Consider the following 14966-nt stretch of genomic DNA (forward strand, 5'->3'; position numbering starts at 1 on the left):
TGCATGTCTTCATACTGTGATGTTGTGCGTTCAGGAATTTCCAGTGCTGAATGACTGATTCCCTGGCTATTACCATTGATGGCGATACATAATTTACTTTCCTTTTTCCTAGGACAAAACTAGGGCTAAAGAGCTTTTTGTATCAGAATGGAAAAATCAAAGGTGGCCTAGGTCAGGGGTAGGCAACCTAAGGCCTGTGGGCCAAATGCGGCCCAATTGTCTTCTCAACCTGGCCTGCAGACCGCGTAGAATGTGTACTTTTATTTAAACTGCATCTCTGGGTTATTTGTGGGGCATAAGAACTCGTTCATTCCCCCCCCCAATATAGTCCGGTCCACAACATGGTCTGAGGGACGGTGGACTGGCCCATGGCTGAAAAAGGTTGCTGACCCCTGGCCTAGGTGAATACCATTGACCCAAAAATGAACTGTTTCCAAGTAATTTTGCCGTAAACAAACTGACTGCAGGGCAAGCTAACGTCCTCATCATTATTATCAGCGGCTTTTATATTAGAAATTGCCTTGATAACTTTCAAGTGGCTTCCATATACAATTTTGTTAAACAAATTACAATGAAATAAAATAATGCTACAGTGGTGCCTCGCAAAACGAAAAGAATCCGTTCCGCGATTCTCTTCGTCTAGTGGTTTTTCGTCTTGCGAAGCAAGCCCATTGACGGCTTAGCGGATTAGCGCTATTAGCGGATCAGCGGCTTTTAGTGGCTTTTAGCGGCTTATCAGCTTAGCGGATAAGCAGATAAGCGGCTTAGCAGCTTAGAAAAGGGGGGGAGGGGAAAAAAGTCGGAAAAACTCGCAAGACATTTCGTCTTGCGAAGCAAGCCTATAGGGAAATTCGTTTTGCGAAGCGCCTCCAAAACGGAAAACCCTTTCGTCTAGCGGGTTTTTCGTCTTGCGAGGCATTCGTCTTGCGGGGCACCACTGTATTTTAAAAAGTATCGCAATACAACAAAATCCCTAAAAGTTCTATTATCAGTTTAAGAAGCTTCCCCCTAGGCATCCTGATCTTGCCCTTTTTCCCCACCCAGTGTTTCCTTGCAGCTAAAGCAGGCAGACCTGTTCTATGGGTCACAAAAAGGTGAAGATCTTCTGATAAAAAACTAATGATGGTCTTGGTCAGAATAGGTTGTTAATTTAGTCCGAATATTTCCCAATACTTTTTTTTTCTTGGCCCGTCGTATAAGGGACATTTCAATACATATTGAATTGAATTGCAGAATTAGACAAACTAACAGGAAGGATCCGAAACCGGCAGGACCAGAAATTTACCGAAGACTGGAGTAAATTTATGAGCTATGTGAAAAGTATTTGTGATGATCAGACGACGTTTGTAGGTTTGCAAGAAGTTCTGTGAGGAGTATTGTTGGAAAGATTGTAAAAATGGAAAAGGGGAGATGATACGTTAAGAGAGGTAAAGACAATATAAAATTAAGTAATGCATAAAAAGAGGTTAAGACGGAAGATCATCGGAGGTGCTGATGGAAGTCCAAAAAGAGTGTATTTGTAATAATGTGTGTGGTACGTTTTATAATTTGTATGCTAAAATTAATAAAAATGTATTTTTTAAAAAAGAATTGAACCTACCAAATTACAAATACAGATCTGTTGGGAAACAGGAACTCATTTTTATCCGCCGTCCAACACAGAGGAAGATGTAATCTCTAAGTATAGTTAAGGTTCTGCAGGGGAACCTTCCTAATTAAACATACCTGGCAATTGTTGTGGGAGTCTGTCAGGCACTTAGCTTATAGGTTAAAAAAACCCCCAAAACCCTGAAAATATAAATGGACTGTTTAAGCAGTTTTATTCAGACCCATACAAAGGGGACAATATCTTAAAAGAAGGGACAACAATGGATTTTCTTCCAAGGAAATTCTCCTTGTCAGTCTGAACTTTCTCATCTGTCTGAAGCGCAACGCAATTTCTTTTGAGATCTTCCTTAACACATCTAAAAATAGAACAGAGCATAAAGCTAATAGGGCTGGGAAAAACCTTGGTCCTGGTGGCTATTGTACAGAATGTAAAAAAAAAAGAAAAAGAAAAAAAAAGAAGTAATCAGAAGTCTTGCCCCTACTGCTGGGAGATTTGACAATTTCTGAGAGCCCAAGAGAATAAATGAGGCATGTATCTCTCTGCTCTGGAAACTATATGGAGGTGCAAGTTAGAGTTGAATTATCTCCTCAGTTTAGGTGTTAAGCAATTCCATGTAGCAATTTTTTTTTTTTAAGTATATGAACCACTATCATGCTGCACCCTGCTTGGGTAGGACATAGGTGTGGAGTGTCAAAGGGCAAACAGTCATAGGCTGCTTCTGAATATGACATCAGCTGCAGAGCTGTGGTTTCTCCACAGGTACCATTGCTGGGTTCGTAAAGGTAAAGGGACCCCTGACCATTAGGTCCAGTCGTGCCCAACTCTGGGGTTGCGGTGCTCATCTCGCTTTATTGGCCGAGGGAGCCGGCGTACAGCTTCCGGGTCATGTGGCCAGCATGAGTAAGCCACTTCTGGTGAACCAGAGCAGCGCATGGAAACGCCATTTACCTTCCCGCAGGAGAAGGTATTTATCTACTTGTACTTGTACCTATTTATCTACTTGTACTTTGACGTGCTTTCGAACTGCTAGGTGGGCAGGAGCAGGGACCGAGCAACGGGAGGTCACCCCGTCGTGGGGATTCGAACTGCTGACCTTCTGATCGGCAAGTCCTAGGCTCTGTAGTTTAACCCACAGCACCACCCGCGTTCCCGCTGGGTTCATAGAAGGCTTTTAATAGATTCTGTTGCGAATTCCTTCACAGATAACATCTACAGTTTTGGCTTACCAGCAGAGTGAATCCTCCCAGGTAGACCCTCCAGTCATGGCTAGAGTCTCCACACCTTCCCCAGTCAAATACATGACCAGAAAAAATTGGCAACCCATTTTTTAAAATTGCCCTTATATGCTGCTGATGCCCTCTTTTTTTCAGGAAACTTCCCCTAAATTACTGCTAGATAACTTGGAGCTTTCAGGCCGCAAAGGCCATTGGAATCAATCTCAGGCAGTGTCTTATTGGATGTGTTCCTTTAGGAATGAATTTAGATTAGATGTCCCTTTCATTAGAAAGCTGGTTGTTTTAAACATTCCTGAAAATGTTTCAAGGTCAGTTAAACTGAAGCTGGATACTTTTATTTGAGCATACCAAAATAGAATTAAACAAAAGGGGGGGGGGGCGGATCTTATTACTCAGCTTGCAGAACAAAGTGAATGTTCTACAACAAATGTAATGCCATGCCTTATTTATGTATTCAGAGAACTGCTTTTTTTCAACCGCCAGTACTACTTCTCCAGGATTGGCGAGGTGTTTTGGAAATTTTGAGGGGCACCTGAAGAGAGGCCACACACAACCTTTAGAAGTTACCTGTTGAACAGGGTATTTTTCCTTGATTCTTTTTCTGGCCTAAATGGACACATACATGATGGTCCAGGTTGGGCTTTAGAAGATGAGTAGTCTAAGATGGCTCCTGGTCTAGGCAAACCTGGAGATGCAACCGCTGATGCTCTTAAAAGGTGGCTGCCGCTAGGACCAGCACACTTACAGCATCCTGAAAGCTGTACCTTCACAGGTAGCGTCCACTAGGCAATACTGGAAATCCCTAATTCTGCAATACATATTTCTCCTGAATTCCCACCTGATTTGAACCTCAAGGAGTGTGGGATTCCAAAGTTGGGAAGAAACCATCAAGGCTGAGGCTCTATGAGTTTGTCCTTATTTTTCATACTTTGCTTTAATCTCTAGCCCTGAATATCCTTCTTATTTGTTTGCTGTAGTGCACCATAGGCCCTTCCTGTTTTAAAGACAGAACACCTTCAACAACCAAGGAGGAGAGGAGTGACATGCCAAGGCCACAGGATGAGTTGGTGGGAGGGGAGAGCTGGTATTAGAATACCCTTGTTTCCAGTGAAATGTTCAATCATGGAAACCAGAACAACTATTTCAAAAGCATTAGCTGCTTTTATTGATAATGCTTTCCTGTTCTGTGAGTATCATAAAAAGTATTTTATGATGAAGCGGCATTTGATGACCTAATGCATAAATAATAAATCATTAACTTGCTAGCTATAATTCAAATTCTCCATGTAATTAGATGCCTGTATAAACGAAAACGAGCAGGGACGCAGGTGGCGCTGTGGGTTAAAGCCTCAGCGCCTAGGGCTTGCCGATCGAAAGGTCGGCGGTTCGAATCCCTGCAGCGGGGTGCGCTCCCACTGCTCGGTCCCAGCGCCTGCCAACCTAGCAGTTCGAAAGCACCTCCGGGTGCAAGTAGATAAATAGGGACCGCTTACCAGCGGGAAGGTAAACGGCGTTTCCGTGTGCGGCTCTGGCTCGCCAGAGCAGCGATGTCACGCTGGCCACGTGACCCGGAAGTGTCTCCGGACAGCGCTGGCCCCTGGCCTCTTAAGTGAGATGGGCGCACAACCCCAGAGTCTGTCAAGACTGGCCCGTACGGGCAGGGGTACCTTTACCTTTATAAACGAAAGCTATTATGCATTCCAATCTGGTCTTCATAATACTGCTCGCATGTGCATTTGACTTTCAACATGCAGTACAGTGGTACCTCTGGTTACAAACGCTTTAGGTTACAAGCTCCGCTAACCCGGAAGTAGCTGCTCCTGGTTGCGAACTTTGCCCCAGGATGCGAATGGAAATCACACGCAGCGGGAAGCCCCATTAGCAAAGGATAAGAACGGTTTCAGCTTAAGAACGGACCTCCGGAATGAATTAAGTTCGTAACCAGAGGGACACAGGGTAGAGCAGAGCCCAGTCATAGACCCCCCTGGATCTGAAGCTGGTCCATCTCCCTGAGATGGGCCTCTTTCTTGTGCCATCCTGGAGTTCAAACATCAAAAGAACGTCTCCTCACCTAGCTAGTGCGAGCATCAGGATGGTGGCAGCTCAGTGGCTCTGTTCTGCCACTCTTAACCCTGGCCCCATTTAAACAAGTTGGTCTGTTCGTCACCTCAAACTATAAGAATATGAGACGTGTGACAATTTGTTTTTGTCAGTGAGAGATGAGAAGTTGGTTTCCTTGTACTTATGAAACAAGGAATTTGTGCCAGCAAGTTTTGTCGGAGACCAACTTCCGTCCCCGAAGTGCAAAAGAAATGTCAGTTGTCATAGTTTTAAGCTCGCACCCGTGATTTCAGTGAAAGCCAGCATTCACAAAGCAAGCCCGGCAGAATGCAAGATGGGCAGTGTGGAATCTAGTATGGGATACTTCAGTTCATTGTTTTTAGTCATTTATTTTACTTTTCTCATCTTCAGTTCATCGGAAGATTTAGCAGTGAAACCCTAAATAAACTGCAAAAAATTAAACAGACCAGGAAGTTGTTAATGTTTGGTGTTGTATTCTGTTTTTATATGTGTTTGAAACTGCCCAGAGTGGCTGGGGCAACCCAGACAGATGGGTGGGAGATAAATAATAAAACAATCATAGAATCATAGAGTTGGAAGAGACCACAAGGGCCATCGAGTCCAACCCCCTGCCAAGCAGGAAACACCATCAGAGCACTCCTGACATATGGTTGTCAAGCCTCTGCTTAAAGACCTCCAAAGAAGGAGACTCCACCACACTCCTTGGCATCAAATTCCACTGTCGAACAGCTCTTACTGTCAGGAAGTTCTTCCTAATGTTTAGGTGGAATCTTTTTTATTGTAGTTTGGAACCATTGCTCCGTGTCCGCTTCTCTGGAGCAGCAGAAAACAACCTTTCTCCCTCCTCTATGTGACATCCTTTTATGGCTATCATATCACCCCTTAACCTCCTCTTCTCCAGGCTAAACATGCCCAGCTCCCTTAGCCGTTCCTCATAAGGCATCGTTTCCAGGCCTTTGACCATTTTGGTTGCCCTCCTCTGGACACGTTCCAGTTTGTCAGTGTCCTTCTTGAACTGTGGTGCCCAGAACTGGACACAGAACGATGATGATGTCCAACATGCAGGCTTCCCACAGGCATCTGGGTGGCTGCTTTGAGACCAGAATGCTGGACTAAATGGGCCCTTGGCCTGATCCAGCAAGCTTTTCTTATGTTCCTATTAGGTCTTCAGAAAGGAGGACAGAAATCTTAAATCTTTGCTTTCTCTCTTTGCTGAGGAGTGTCTGGCAGAGGTTGCATGGCCAGGTGCTGGCCCAGGTGATGGGGCAGTGATTTATGGGGTTTTGTGCCTCTCGTGAGGCAGAAGCCAGGGCTGGAGGAAGGGGAGTAGTGTGGGCAGGAGGAGATGGGATGGGGGGCAGGACGTGGGGCAGGAGCTGAAACTGGAGGAAGGGCAAGACTTGTCAGAAGTGGAGGAGGAGGAGGCAGTGCCCAAGAAGAGTTGGGGCAGAATCCTCTCTGCCCCCCCCCATTGTCCCCCAGAATCAGGAGGGGCTTGAAGAGACAGGCACAGTGCCAACTTCTGTCATAGCTGTCAACTTTTCCCTTTTCTTGCAAGGAATCCTATTCAGAATAAGGGAATTTCCCTTAAAGGGAAACATTGACAGCTATGACTTCTGTGTAGGAGAAGTTGTACGTTGCTTGTGCAGGCCATCATCAGAGGAGGGTACTTAAGTTTGGATGGAAGCTTGGTTATACTGTTGCGTCAACAATCCAGCTTGGATCACAAGCCTGGCAAGGGGCTCCCGGCTACTTAGTCGCCAAAAGTGTCGCGCGTATTCTGTGCACCTTAGGAGCTCCCGTAAGTGTGTGCTTTGTCAATAAACCACCTTCGCCGCATCAAGCAGTTGGTCCCTTACCTTTCCCGCCCCGACTTGACCACAGTGATCCATGCGACGGTCACCTCCAGGCTTGACTACTGTAATTCGCTCTATGCGGGGCTGCCCTTGAAGCTGTCCCAGAAACTCCAGAGGGTGCAGAATGCTGCAGCGAGGCTCCTCACAGGGTCTCTGCCATGGGAGCATATTCACCCAGTGCTTTTCCAGCTGCACTGGCTCCCAGTGGAGTACAGGGTCAGATTTAAGGTCCTGGTTTTGACCTTTAAAGCCCTTCACGGCCTAGGACCCTCGTACCTACGGGACCGCCTCTCCCGGTATGCCCCACGGAGAGCCTCAAGGTCCATAAATAGCAACACCCTCGTGGTCCTGGGCCCTAAGGAAGTTAGATTAGCCTCAGCCAGAGCCAGGGCCTTTTCAACTCTGGCTCCAGCCTGGTGGAACACTCTGTCTCATGAGACCAGGGCCCTGCAGGATCTGATTTCTTTCCGCAGGGCCTGTAAGACAGAGTTGTTCCGCCTGGCCTTTGGCTTGGAATCAATTTGATTCCCTCCCCCTCTTTCTTTTTTCCTTTCTCCTCCTGTGATGAGGCTGCATTTTAATGTTTTAATGTTGTATTTTAATCTTGTTTTTTAAGTTGTATTTCAATCAACTTGTTTTTATTATTAGTTGTTAGCCGCCCTGAGCCCGGTCTTAGCCGGGGAGGGTGGGGTATAAATAAAATTTATTATTATTAATAAAGAATTAAATTATCAGCCATTTCTCCTCTTGGGGCAGGATGTACTCAGGACAAATACGCACTCACATTATACTTCCTTTAATACTGAAAATATATGGTGATTGGTGTCTAACCCACCCCCAGCAGAAGGCATTGATTGGGAGGCAGATTATGGTTTTGTTGTGGTTGTAGAGGCACACTATCTATTTGCAGAAGGTGACACAAATTTTGAAGTTTATTCCGTCTGGTGAAGTATACAGTTTTAATATTCGGGGAAGGCACAGATGGAGTGACTAATATATTTTTAATGGCATATTATGGTGTGAAGAATATTATCCGCAGTATGAAGAAATGTAGCTGTAACATGTTTCTGCAGAGAGGTGCTACTCACTGTCTTCAGTGTAAAGGCTATTTACTCATATCTTCTATGATGCACTTCAGTGCCTTCAGAGCAACAGGCAATATTCAGTTATCGTCCATTTAAGCAGTGTTGAGCAAGAGGAAATTATTTTCACGCTCCAAATGCTGGATCATAATATTTCCATCTAGAATCAAAGTGGAGAATTGGGTATGGAATTTCTCACGGTGCGTTATATTAAACTGTGGAAAGAGGTTAAGAAGGAGTTGGAGATACGGGGGAGAATGAATCTCTCCGTGTTAGGTAGAATTTCAGCCATTAAAATGAATATATTCCCCAGGATGCTGTTTTTCTTCCAATCAATCCTAGTTGTAAATAATTTAAGCTGCATCAGAGGATGGGAAAAAATATCTCTAAGTTCATTTGGCAGGTGAAAAAGCCAATAATTAAACATAAAATTATGATAGATACAAAAGAAAGAGGCTTTGCCTTGCCACATTTGCAATTATATTATGAGGCAACTTGTTTTTGTTGGTTAAAAGAATGGATTGTATTGGGCAATGCAGACATTTTAAAATTTGGATGACATGCATGTCTTTGGTAAAAGGTAAAGGTAAAGGTACCCCTGCCCGTACGGGCCAGTCTTGACAGACTCTGGGGTTGTGCGCCCATCTCACTTAAGAGGCCAGGGGCCAGCGCTGTCCGGAGACACTTCCGGGTCACGTGGCCAGCGTGACATCGCTGCTCTGGCCAGAGCCAGAGCCAGAGCCGCACACGGAAACGCCGTTTACCTTCCCGCCGGTAAGCGGTCCCTATTTATCTACTTGCACCCGGAGGTGCTTTCGAACTGCTAGGTTGGCAGGCGCTGGGACCGAGCAGCGGGAGCGCACCCCGCCGCAGGGATTCGAACCGCCGACCTTTTGATCGGCAAGCCCTAGGCGCTGAGGCTTTAACCCACAGCGCCACCTGCGTCCCTATGTCTTTGGTACTGGAAGGCTAAAACCCATAAGAGTTTTATGAACCATGTTCTTAGGAATAATCTGTATAGAGTCTGGGAGAAATATAAAAATCTGCTGGAAAGAAAAACACCAATTACAATTAAGAGAGTTCATATGGATAGACTTTGGGGACTGCTGGATTTTATGGAGTGGGGGGGGGCAGACTGAAATCAATAGAAAACTTTAGGAGTCAAGTTACAGATTGGTTGCAATATCACTAGATACACAACATGTTTAAATTAGATAGAAAGAATGGATTTCTGTACTAAAACTCACAATTTGAAAAAACTCTTACAAAATAAGGATAAACCTCTTTCTAAAATGTATTATTTTTTATTAGAATGGGAAACAAAAGACGAGCTTGTTAAAGCTTCAGTAACACATTGGGCAATAGATATAGGACACAATATGGATCTTAACCTCTGGGAGAAACTTTGGAAACGCGACCTGAAATTTACTTCATGTTATTCACTTAAAAAGAATTATTTGAAAATGATTTATAGATGGTATTTAATTCTGAGTAGGTTGGCTAAGATTTATAAAACAGAATCAGATATGTGCTGGAAGTGTAAAGAAGTAGATGGAGCCTTTTTTCACCTGTGGTGGACATGTAAAAAGGTAAAGGTATATTGAGAAATGATTTATTTATGAATTGAAAAAAATATTTAAAACTACTTTAAACAAAACACCAGGGTCTTTTTTGTTGGGAATAACCCAGACTGAAATTCCTAGGTGTCAGAAAAGGTTATTTGTGTATGCAACAACCAAGGCCCGTGTTCTGTTATCCCCCAAAGGGAAAGTGAGTGAAGTCCCAACTAAAGAGGTTTGGCAACTTAAATTGACAGAATATGCAGAACTTGCAGATTTAACACCCAGAATAAGAGAGCAAGAAGAACATATATTTAAAGAGTGGAAAACATTTATTGAATATATGGAAAATAACTGTATACAGCTGAAAACACCGGCAGCACTAAGATAAATTCAACAGATTAAATAATTTTTGATGGATGTAAAAGTGGAAAACTGATTTGAATGGTTACAGTAAAATATGCAGGAAAGTATGATATGTAAAATGAACCATGAAGGAGAAGAAGTGAGGTCACTGGATATCTTAAAGTTTGCAAAATGTTTATTTTGAAATGTAAAATTGGAAACTTGATAAAAATTATTATTATTTTTTAAAAAGAGTTTTCTCAAGGTACCACTCTGAATCTTTTTGCATTTATGGCCATTTATTTTTCTGGACAAAAGCAAGCCCTGATGCATCAAAACAAATAAAATCTTGTGGGAGCTTAGTGGACGAGGCTGTGCTGTTTTTACGAGAGACCTTTTAAAACGTGAATATGGAATTGTTTATTGAAGGAAACTTTTTTTTAAAATGGCTCTAACAAAGAAACTTGGCATGTACAAGGTGCTAGTAACATTTGCTGCATGGACATTTAAATTAAAATTGTTTTCATTTCCCATATACTGGGGCGAGGAACCTTTTCCATCCACTTTGAATTTGTGTAGGGTTTACTGCTTAGCCTTTTCTTCTCTCGAAGATGTCCCGCAAGGCCAGGCATAGGCAAACTCGGCCCTCCAGATGTTTTGGGATTACAATTCCCATCATCCCTGACCACTGGTCCTGTTAAAAATAAAGGGACGCCTGACCACTAGGTCCAGTCATGACCGACTCTGGGGTTGCGGCGCTCATCTCGCTTTATTGGCCGAGGGTACAGCTTCTGGGTCATGTGGCCAGCATGACTAAGCCGCTTCTGGCGAACCAGAGCAGCGCATGGAAACGCCATTTACCTTCCCGCCAGAGCGGTACCTATTTATCTACTTGCACTTTGACATGCTTTCGAACTGCTAGGTGGGCAGGAGCAGGGACCGAGCAACGGGAGCTCACCCCGTCGCGGGGATTCGAACTGCCGACCTTCTGATCGGCAAGTCCTAGGCTCTGTGATTTAACCCACAGTGCCACCCGTGTCCCACTGGTCCTGTTAGCTAGGGATAAAATAGCGGTCAATTGCAAAGGTGATTCGGACATTTAAGCTGGCGCATTCTACCTGAGAAGCCCTTGCTATTCTAGCGTATGCAACAAATAATTTTTAGGAGTGATCGTGGTTTATTGTATCTGCAGTGCCTGGTGTTTGTATGGTTATTGTTGCTTTCCTTTTTGCTCCCTTTGTGAATGATGCCATGGCCTTTGGCTAGTGCAATAAAGTTTATGATGATGATGTTAGCTAGGGATCATGGGACTTGTAGTCCCAAAACATCTGGAGGGCCGAGTTTGCCTATGCCTGTACAAGGCAATGGATAAAGTAGTGCGGCTGGTTAAAATATCCCTTCTGTGAATGGATCCAGCCCACTTTTACTGTACTACCATTACTTACAGTTCCTTTTCTTAGTGAAAAGCTAATAAATAAGTGCGCAATTTTTGCTGTTGGGATATTCACATACTGATGAGCGGCTTTTCTTCCATTCCATTCAGAATAAACCCTGGCAATGCATACTGATGTCAGGTTCTATGCAGGAAAATGCAACAGGAAACAATACATAGCAGATTTAATGTTTCTCATTATCGCTGCTGTTTGAATTTTCTAATAACATGTAAAAATGCTGTTGCTTTTATAGATTACCTTTCCCAAGGAGTGGATCTCTCTGGAATAGAAGTAATTGAAAACGAACTGCTTTTTATGGCAAGAGCTCGACTGGAGGTAGAAAACCAGGCTAAGCGGTTGCTGGAGCAAGGAATAGAGACTCAGGTAAAAATACATTTTGTTTTCTTTCAGAGGCAGATGAATAAAAGTTTGCTCTTTGAGTATGGTGAAATGGAACTCATTGAACAAGGGTTCACCAGTTCAGTTTGCTTGCATTAGGTTGACTATATTGAATCATAACATGGGAACTGATTATTATGCTTTCAGACTGGAAACTGTGTGCCTATTGCTGCCCCTTTGCTTCTAAGAGAATGACTGACAAGGGCTGGAGCACAGAAGCTTTTCTTAGCGCTGGTCTGATGTTTGGCATGTTGAGAGCTAGGAATTTTCTGTCTTTCCTCCACACTAGTCTTAAATCCACAGCAACATTGGTTACTTGTTGAATGGGAAAGATTGGGGCATACATGCTTGAGTCCAACCACCCTCCTGGTCTCCCTCCTAGTAGATAATTAATGTTTTAGAAAGAACCCTTTTAGAAAGACCATCTGTTGCCTATTCAGAGTGCTGTTTTTGACCTACGAAGCCTTAAACAGCTCAGGACCGCAATATTTCAAGGCCCGCCTCTTTCCATATGAACCAATCTGGACCATGCAACCAACACCAGTGTGCCTTCTTCATGAGAGGTCCGGAGGGTGGCAACACAAGAATAGGCCTTTTTTAAAATATATTTTTTTGCAGTGGCTCTCTGCTTGTGGAATACTCTCTTCCCAAGAGGGCTTGCTTGGGACCTTCATTGCATATCTTTAGGCGGCAGGCAAAAACATATCTCTTCTCCCAGGCCCTAGGCTAATTAAAACATCTTGTGGCCTTCTAAACTTTGTGTGGCGTTGTTGTTTTTGTTTATTACTATGGCGTTTTTGTTTGTTTTGGTTTGTTACTATGGCATTTTTGTATTTTTATATTGTAAACCACCCTATGGTACGAGGATGAACGGTGGTATAGAAATTAACAACAACAACAACAACAACAACAACAACAACAACAACAACAACAACAACAACAGAATCTTCCCTGTTGATTGCCTTGCCATGTGCTGCTGCTTTTATCATGGTGCCCATATAAATTCACAAGAGAACAGATTTCAACAGAAAACTTTTTCTGAGATTTATATTTTACTGCTTACTTAATTATGCTTACGTGTCAGAAAATGTCCTCTCACCCCTTGCTTTGCCTAACTTCTTCCTCAGTGAAGAGTTGTGGAGCGCTCAAAGGTTTTTCACATTTTTTGTAACGTTGGTCGGACTTGGCTTTGTTTTTGAATTAAAGCTTGAAATGCAAGCTATTGAGTACAATACTTGCAAACGGCTTTTAAAGATCCCAGATAAGGCCTTCAGATATTCTTCTATCAAATTTGTTTAATCTGCGAATGATTTCTTTATTTTTCAATAATTTTCTCTTAGCATGTGATGTTTGCTGCTTATAAGGAATAATGATATTTGTATTTTAAAAAAAATAAAAAAAATTTAATTGAACTTTCTAGCTATATAAGACATGCACTGACTGTGGCTGATGGGACTTCTAGTTCAAAACATCTGAAGCGTACCAGTCTGGCAAGGGTTTATATAAAAACAGGGTAGGACAGAAAGGAGATTGATAAAATACACCAGTAACATTTGCATTTAAGGCTTAGGTTCTGGCTAATCAAATTGATGCTATATTTTTATACTACCTTTTATTAACCTTGCAGACGTGAAATATTTTCACCTTAAAACTTCTGAAACGTGCTGTGTTTCATGGCCCGCTCATTATTCTACAATCCCGGCAAGGGGTTGTACCACAAAATGTGTGTTAAACTTGCCCTCACATCATTAGCGATCAATATAATTGGACTCAAGCTCAGTTCAGACATATAAGGGCTGAGGTGAGCCAGAATAGCACTTGGCCTATTATCAATAAAGCACTTTTCTGTCCTTACAACATTATGGCTATTATACTCCATTCCCTTTGCTGTACAATAGAAGACTCTTAATTTGGGCCCACTGCTAAGCAGCTTATTGTCCTTCTAGAGAGAATGGGACACTTAATAAAGTCTAAAAAGACTTGGACTAAAATAGGTAGCAGTGCTGAATAGAGACTCAACGTGACACTCATTAACATCCATCATTGCCACTTTCTTTATTTAAAAGATGGAGGGCTCAGAGCATTACACCTTTTAAACACCTGGTTAAGTGCCACTTAACTCCGTGACACCATCAGAAAGTTTGGTGATGGTTTGCTTGTTAAGCAGCGCTGTCTGAAACTTACTGTTATTTGCCTAACAATTCTCAATGGGATCGTTTTAATCAAATAGCTGTCTCAGTTTAGCACCAGTAGCTAGACAAATTATTTAGATAGGGCCTATCTGGCAAGAATTTATGAAGCCAGTTGTTTGAACCTGCTGGATAGGGTGCTTGTTGCAGTTTAGTCTTGCAAGCAAAGGACCGCGTTCCCTGTGATATTTTCCTTCCAGAGACTCTTCTGCGCAAGAACAAGTACCGAAAAAGCCCCATGTGAAAAAACACTGTGCTGTAAATTTTCATATCATAGGGAGCCACTTATGTGTAATTGTAGCTAACGAAATCTTCATGTATACCTTGTACTGTACATTATTATTTGTTCACTAAATGAAATGGCAGAGAAAGAGAGAAGAAAATGTGCTGCATTTGGGCTTTATTCGATTCTGAAATGGCAAAGTTCAGCTACATGTCTAACTAAGCATAGGGAGAAAAGTTTAAGTTTTAAGATTATTACTTTTAAAGTAATTTGCCTTCCTCAAATGTTTTCAGGGTGAAATAGGCAGAGCAACCCATTTTGTCCTCTGAACCCAATGAAAGAGGTGAAGCTGAGACTGCAAGTTTTATGGCTCAGCCGGCATTTGAACCCCAGTCTCCCTGATGAATATTGAGTTCTGCCCACTGCACTAAACTAATTTTACTTAGAAATGGTATTCCCACATTCCAGAAGAATGTTTAAGTTCAGTCTCTTAGTACATTGCTTCCTTTTTCAAAAAAACAACCACCAGCCACTGTGGGATAATTATTCGTGCCTTGCAATTATTCTAAATGGCATTTTGGACCTTCCTATGTCAAGGGGGGAAAGAACTGTGCAAACTTTCATTCATGAAACAGTGCTGCAGTTGTAGACAAGCTCCACTCGCTGTTTCCTTGCTTCTGGTGTCAAAAAAGAGAATAATCTGAGGAGCAGGCCTGCTCATTCCTTTCCATCAAATCAGAATCTGTATCCCTGTGGGGGGTACTGTGTATACGGCAGCAAGCATTGCACATTACAGTGCAAATGAGCTGGACTGCACACACAAACACGGATGAGCAGCTTTTGGGGAGTGTATGAACCATATCCAGAGAGTTAAGCATTCTACACATAGCTTAACTTGTATCCCAAAACATATGTGTGACCTGATCCTAGCCATATCTATTTGTAAAGCAATCT

At 42.8% G+C, this 14966-nt stretch overlaps 1 protein-coding gene across 3 annotated transcripts in view; it reads left to right on the forward strand.

The window, feature by feature from the left end:
- COG5 (component of oligomeric golgi complex 5) overlaps positions 1 to 14966 on the forward strand; it is a 177374-nt gene that overhangs the window by 71986 nt on the left and 90422 nt on the right. For all 3 annotated transcript variants that reach the window (XM_079993619.1, XM_079993620.1, XM_079993621.1), the window contains exon 7: positions 11455 to 11585. In XM_079993619.1, the coding sequence (XP_079849745.1) occupies positions 11455 to 11585 (131 nt within the window). The remainder of the gene's footprint in view (positions 1 to 11454; positions 11586 to 14966) is intronic.

Source organism: Podarcis cretensis (genome assembly GCF_951804945.1).
Source record: "Podarcis cretensis genome assembly, chromosome: 10".
Lineage (NCBI taxonomy): Eukaryota > Metazoa > Chordata > Lepidosauria > Squamata > Lacertidae > Podarcis > Podarcis cretensis.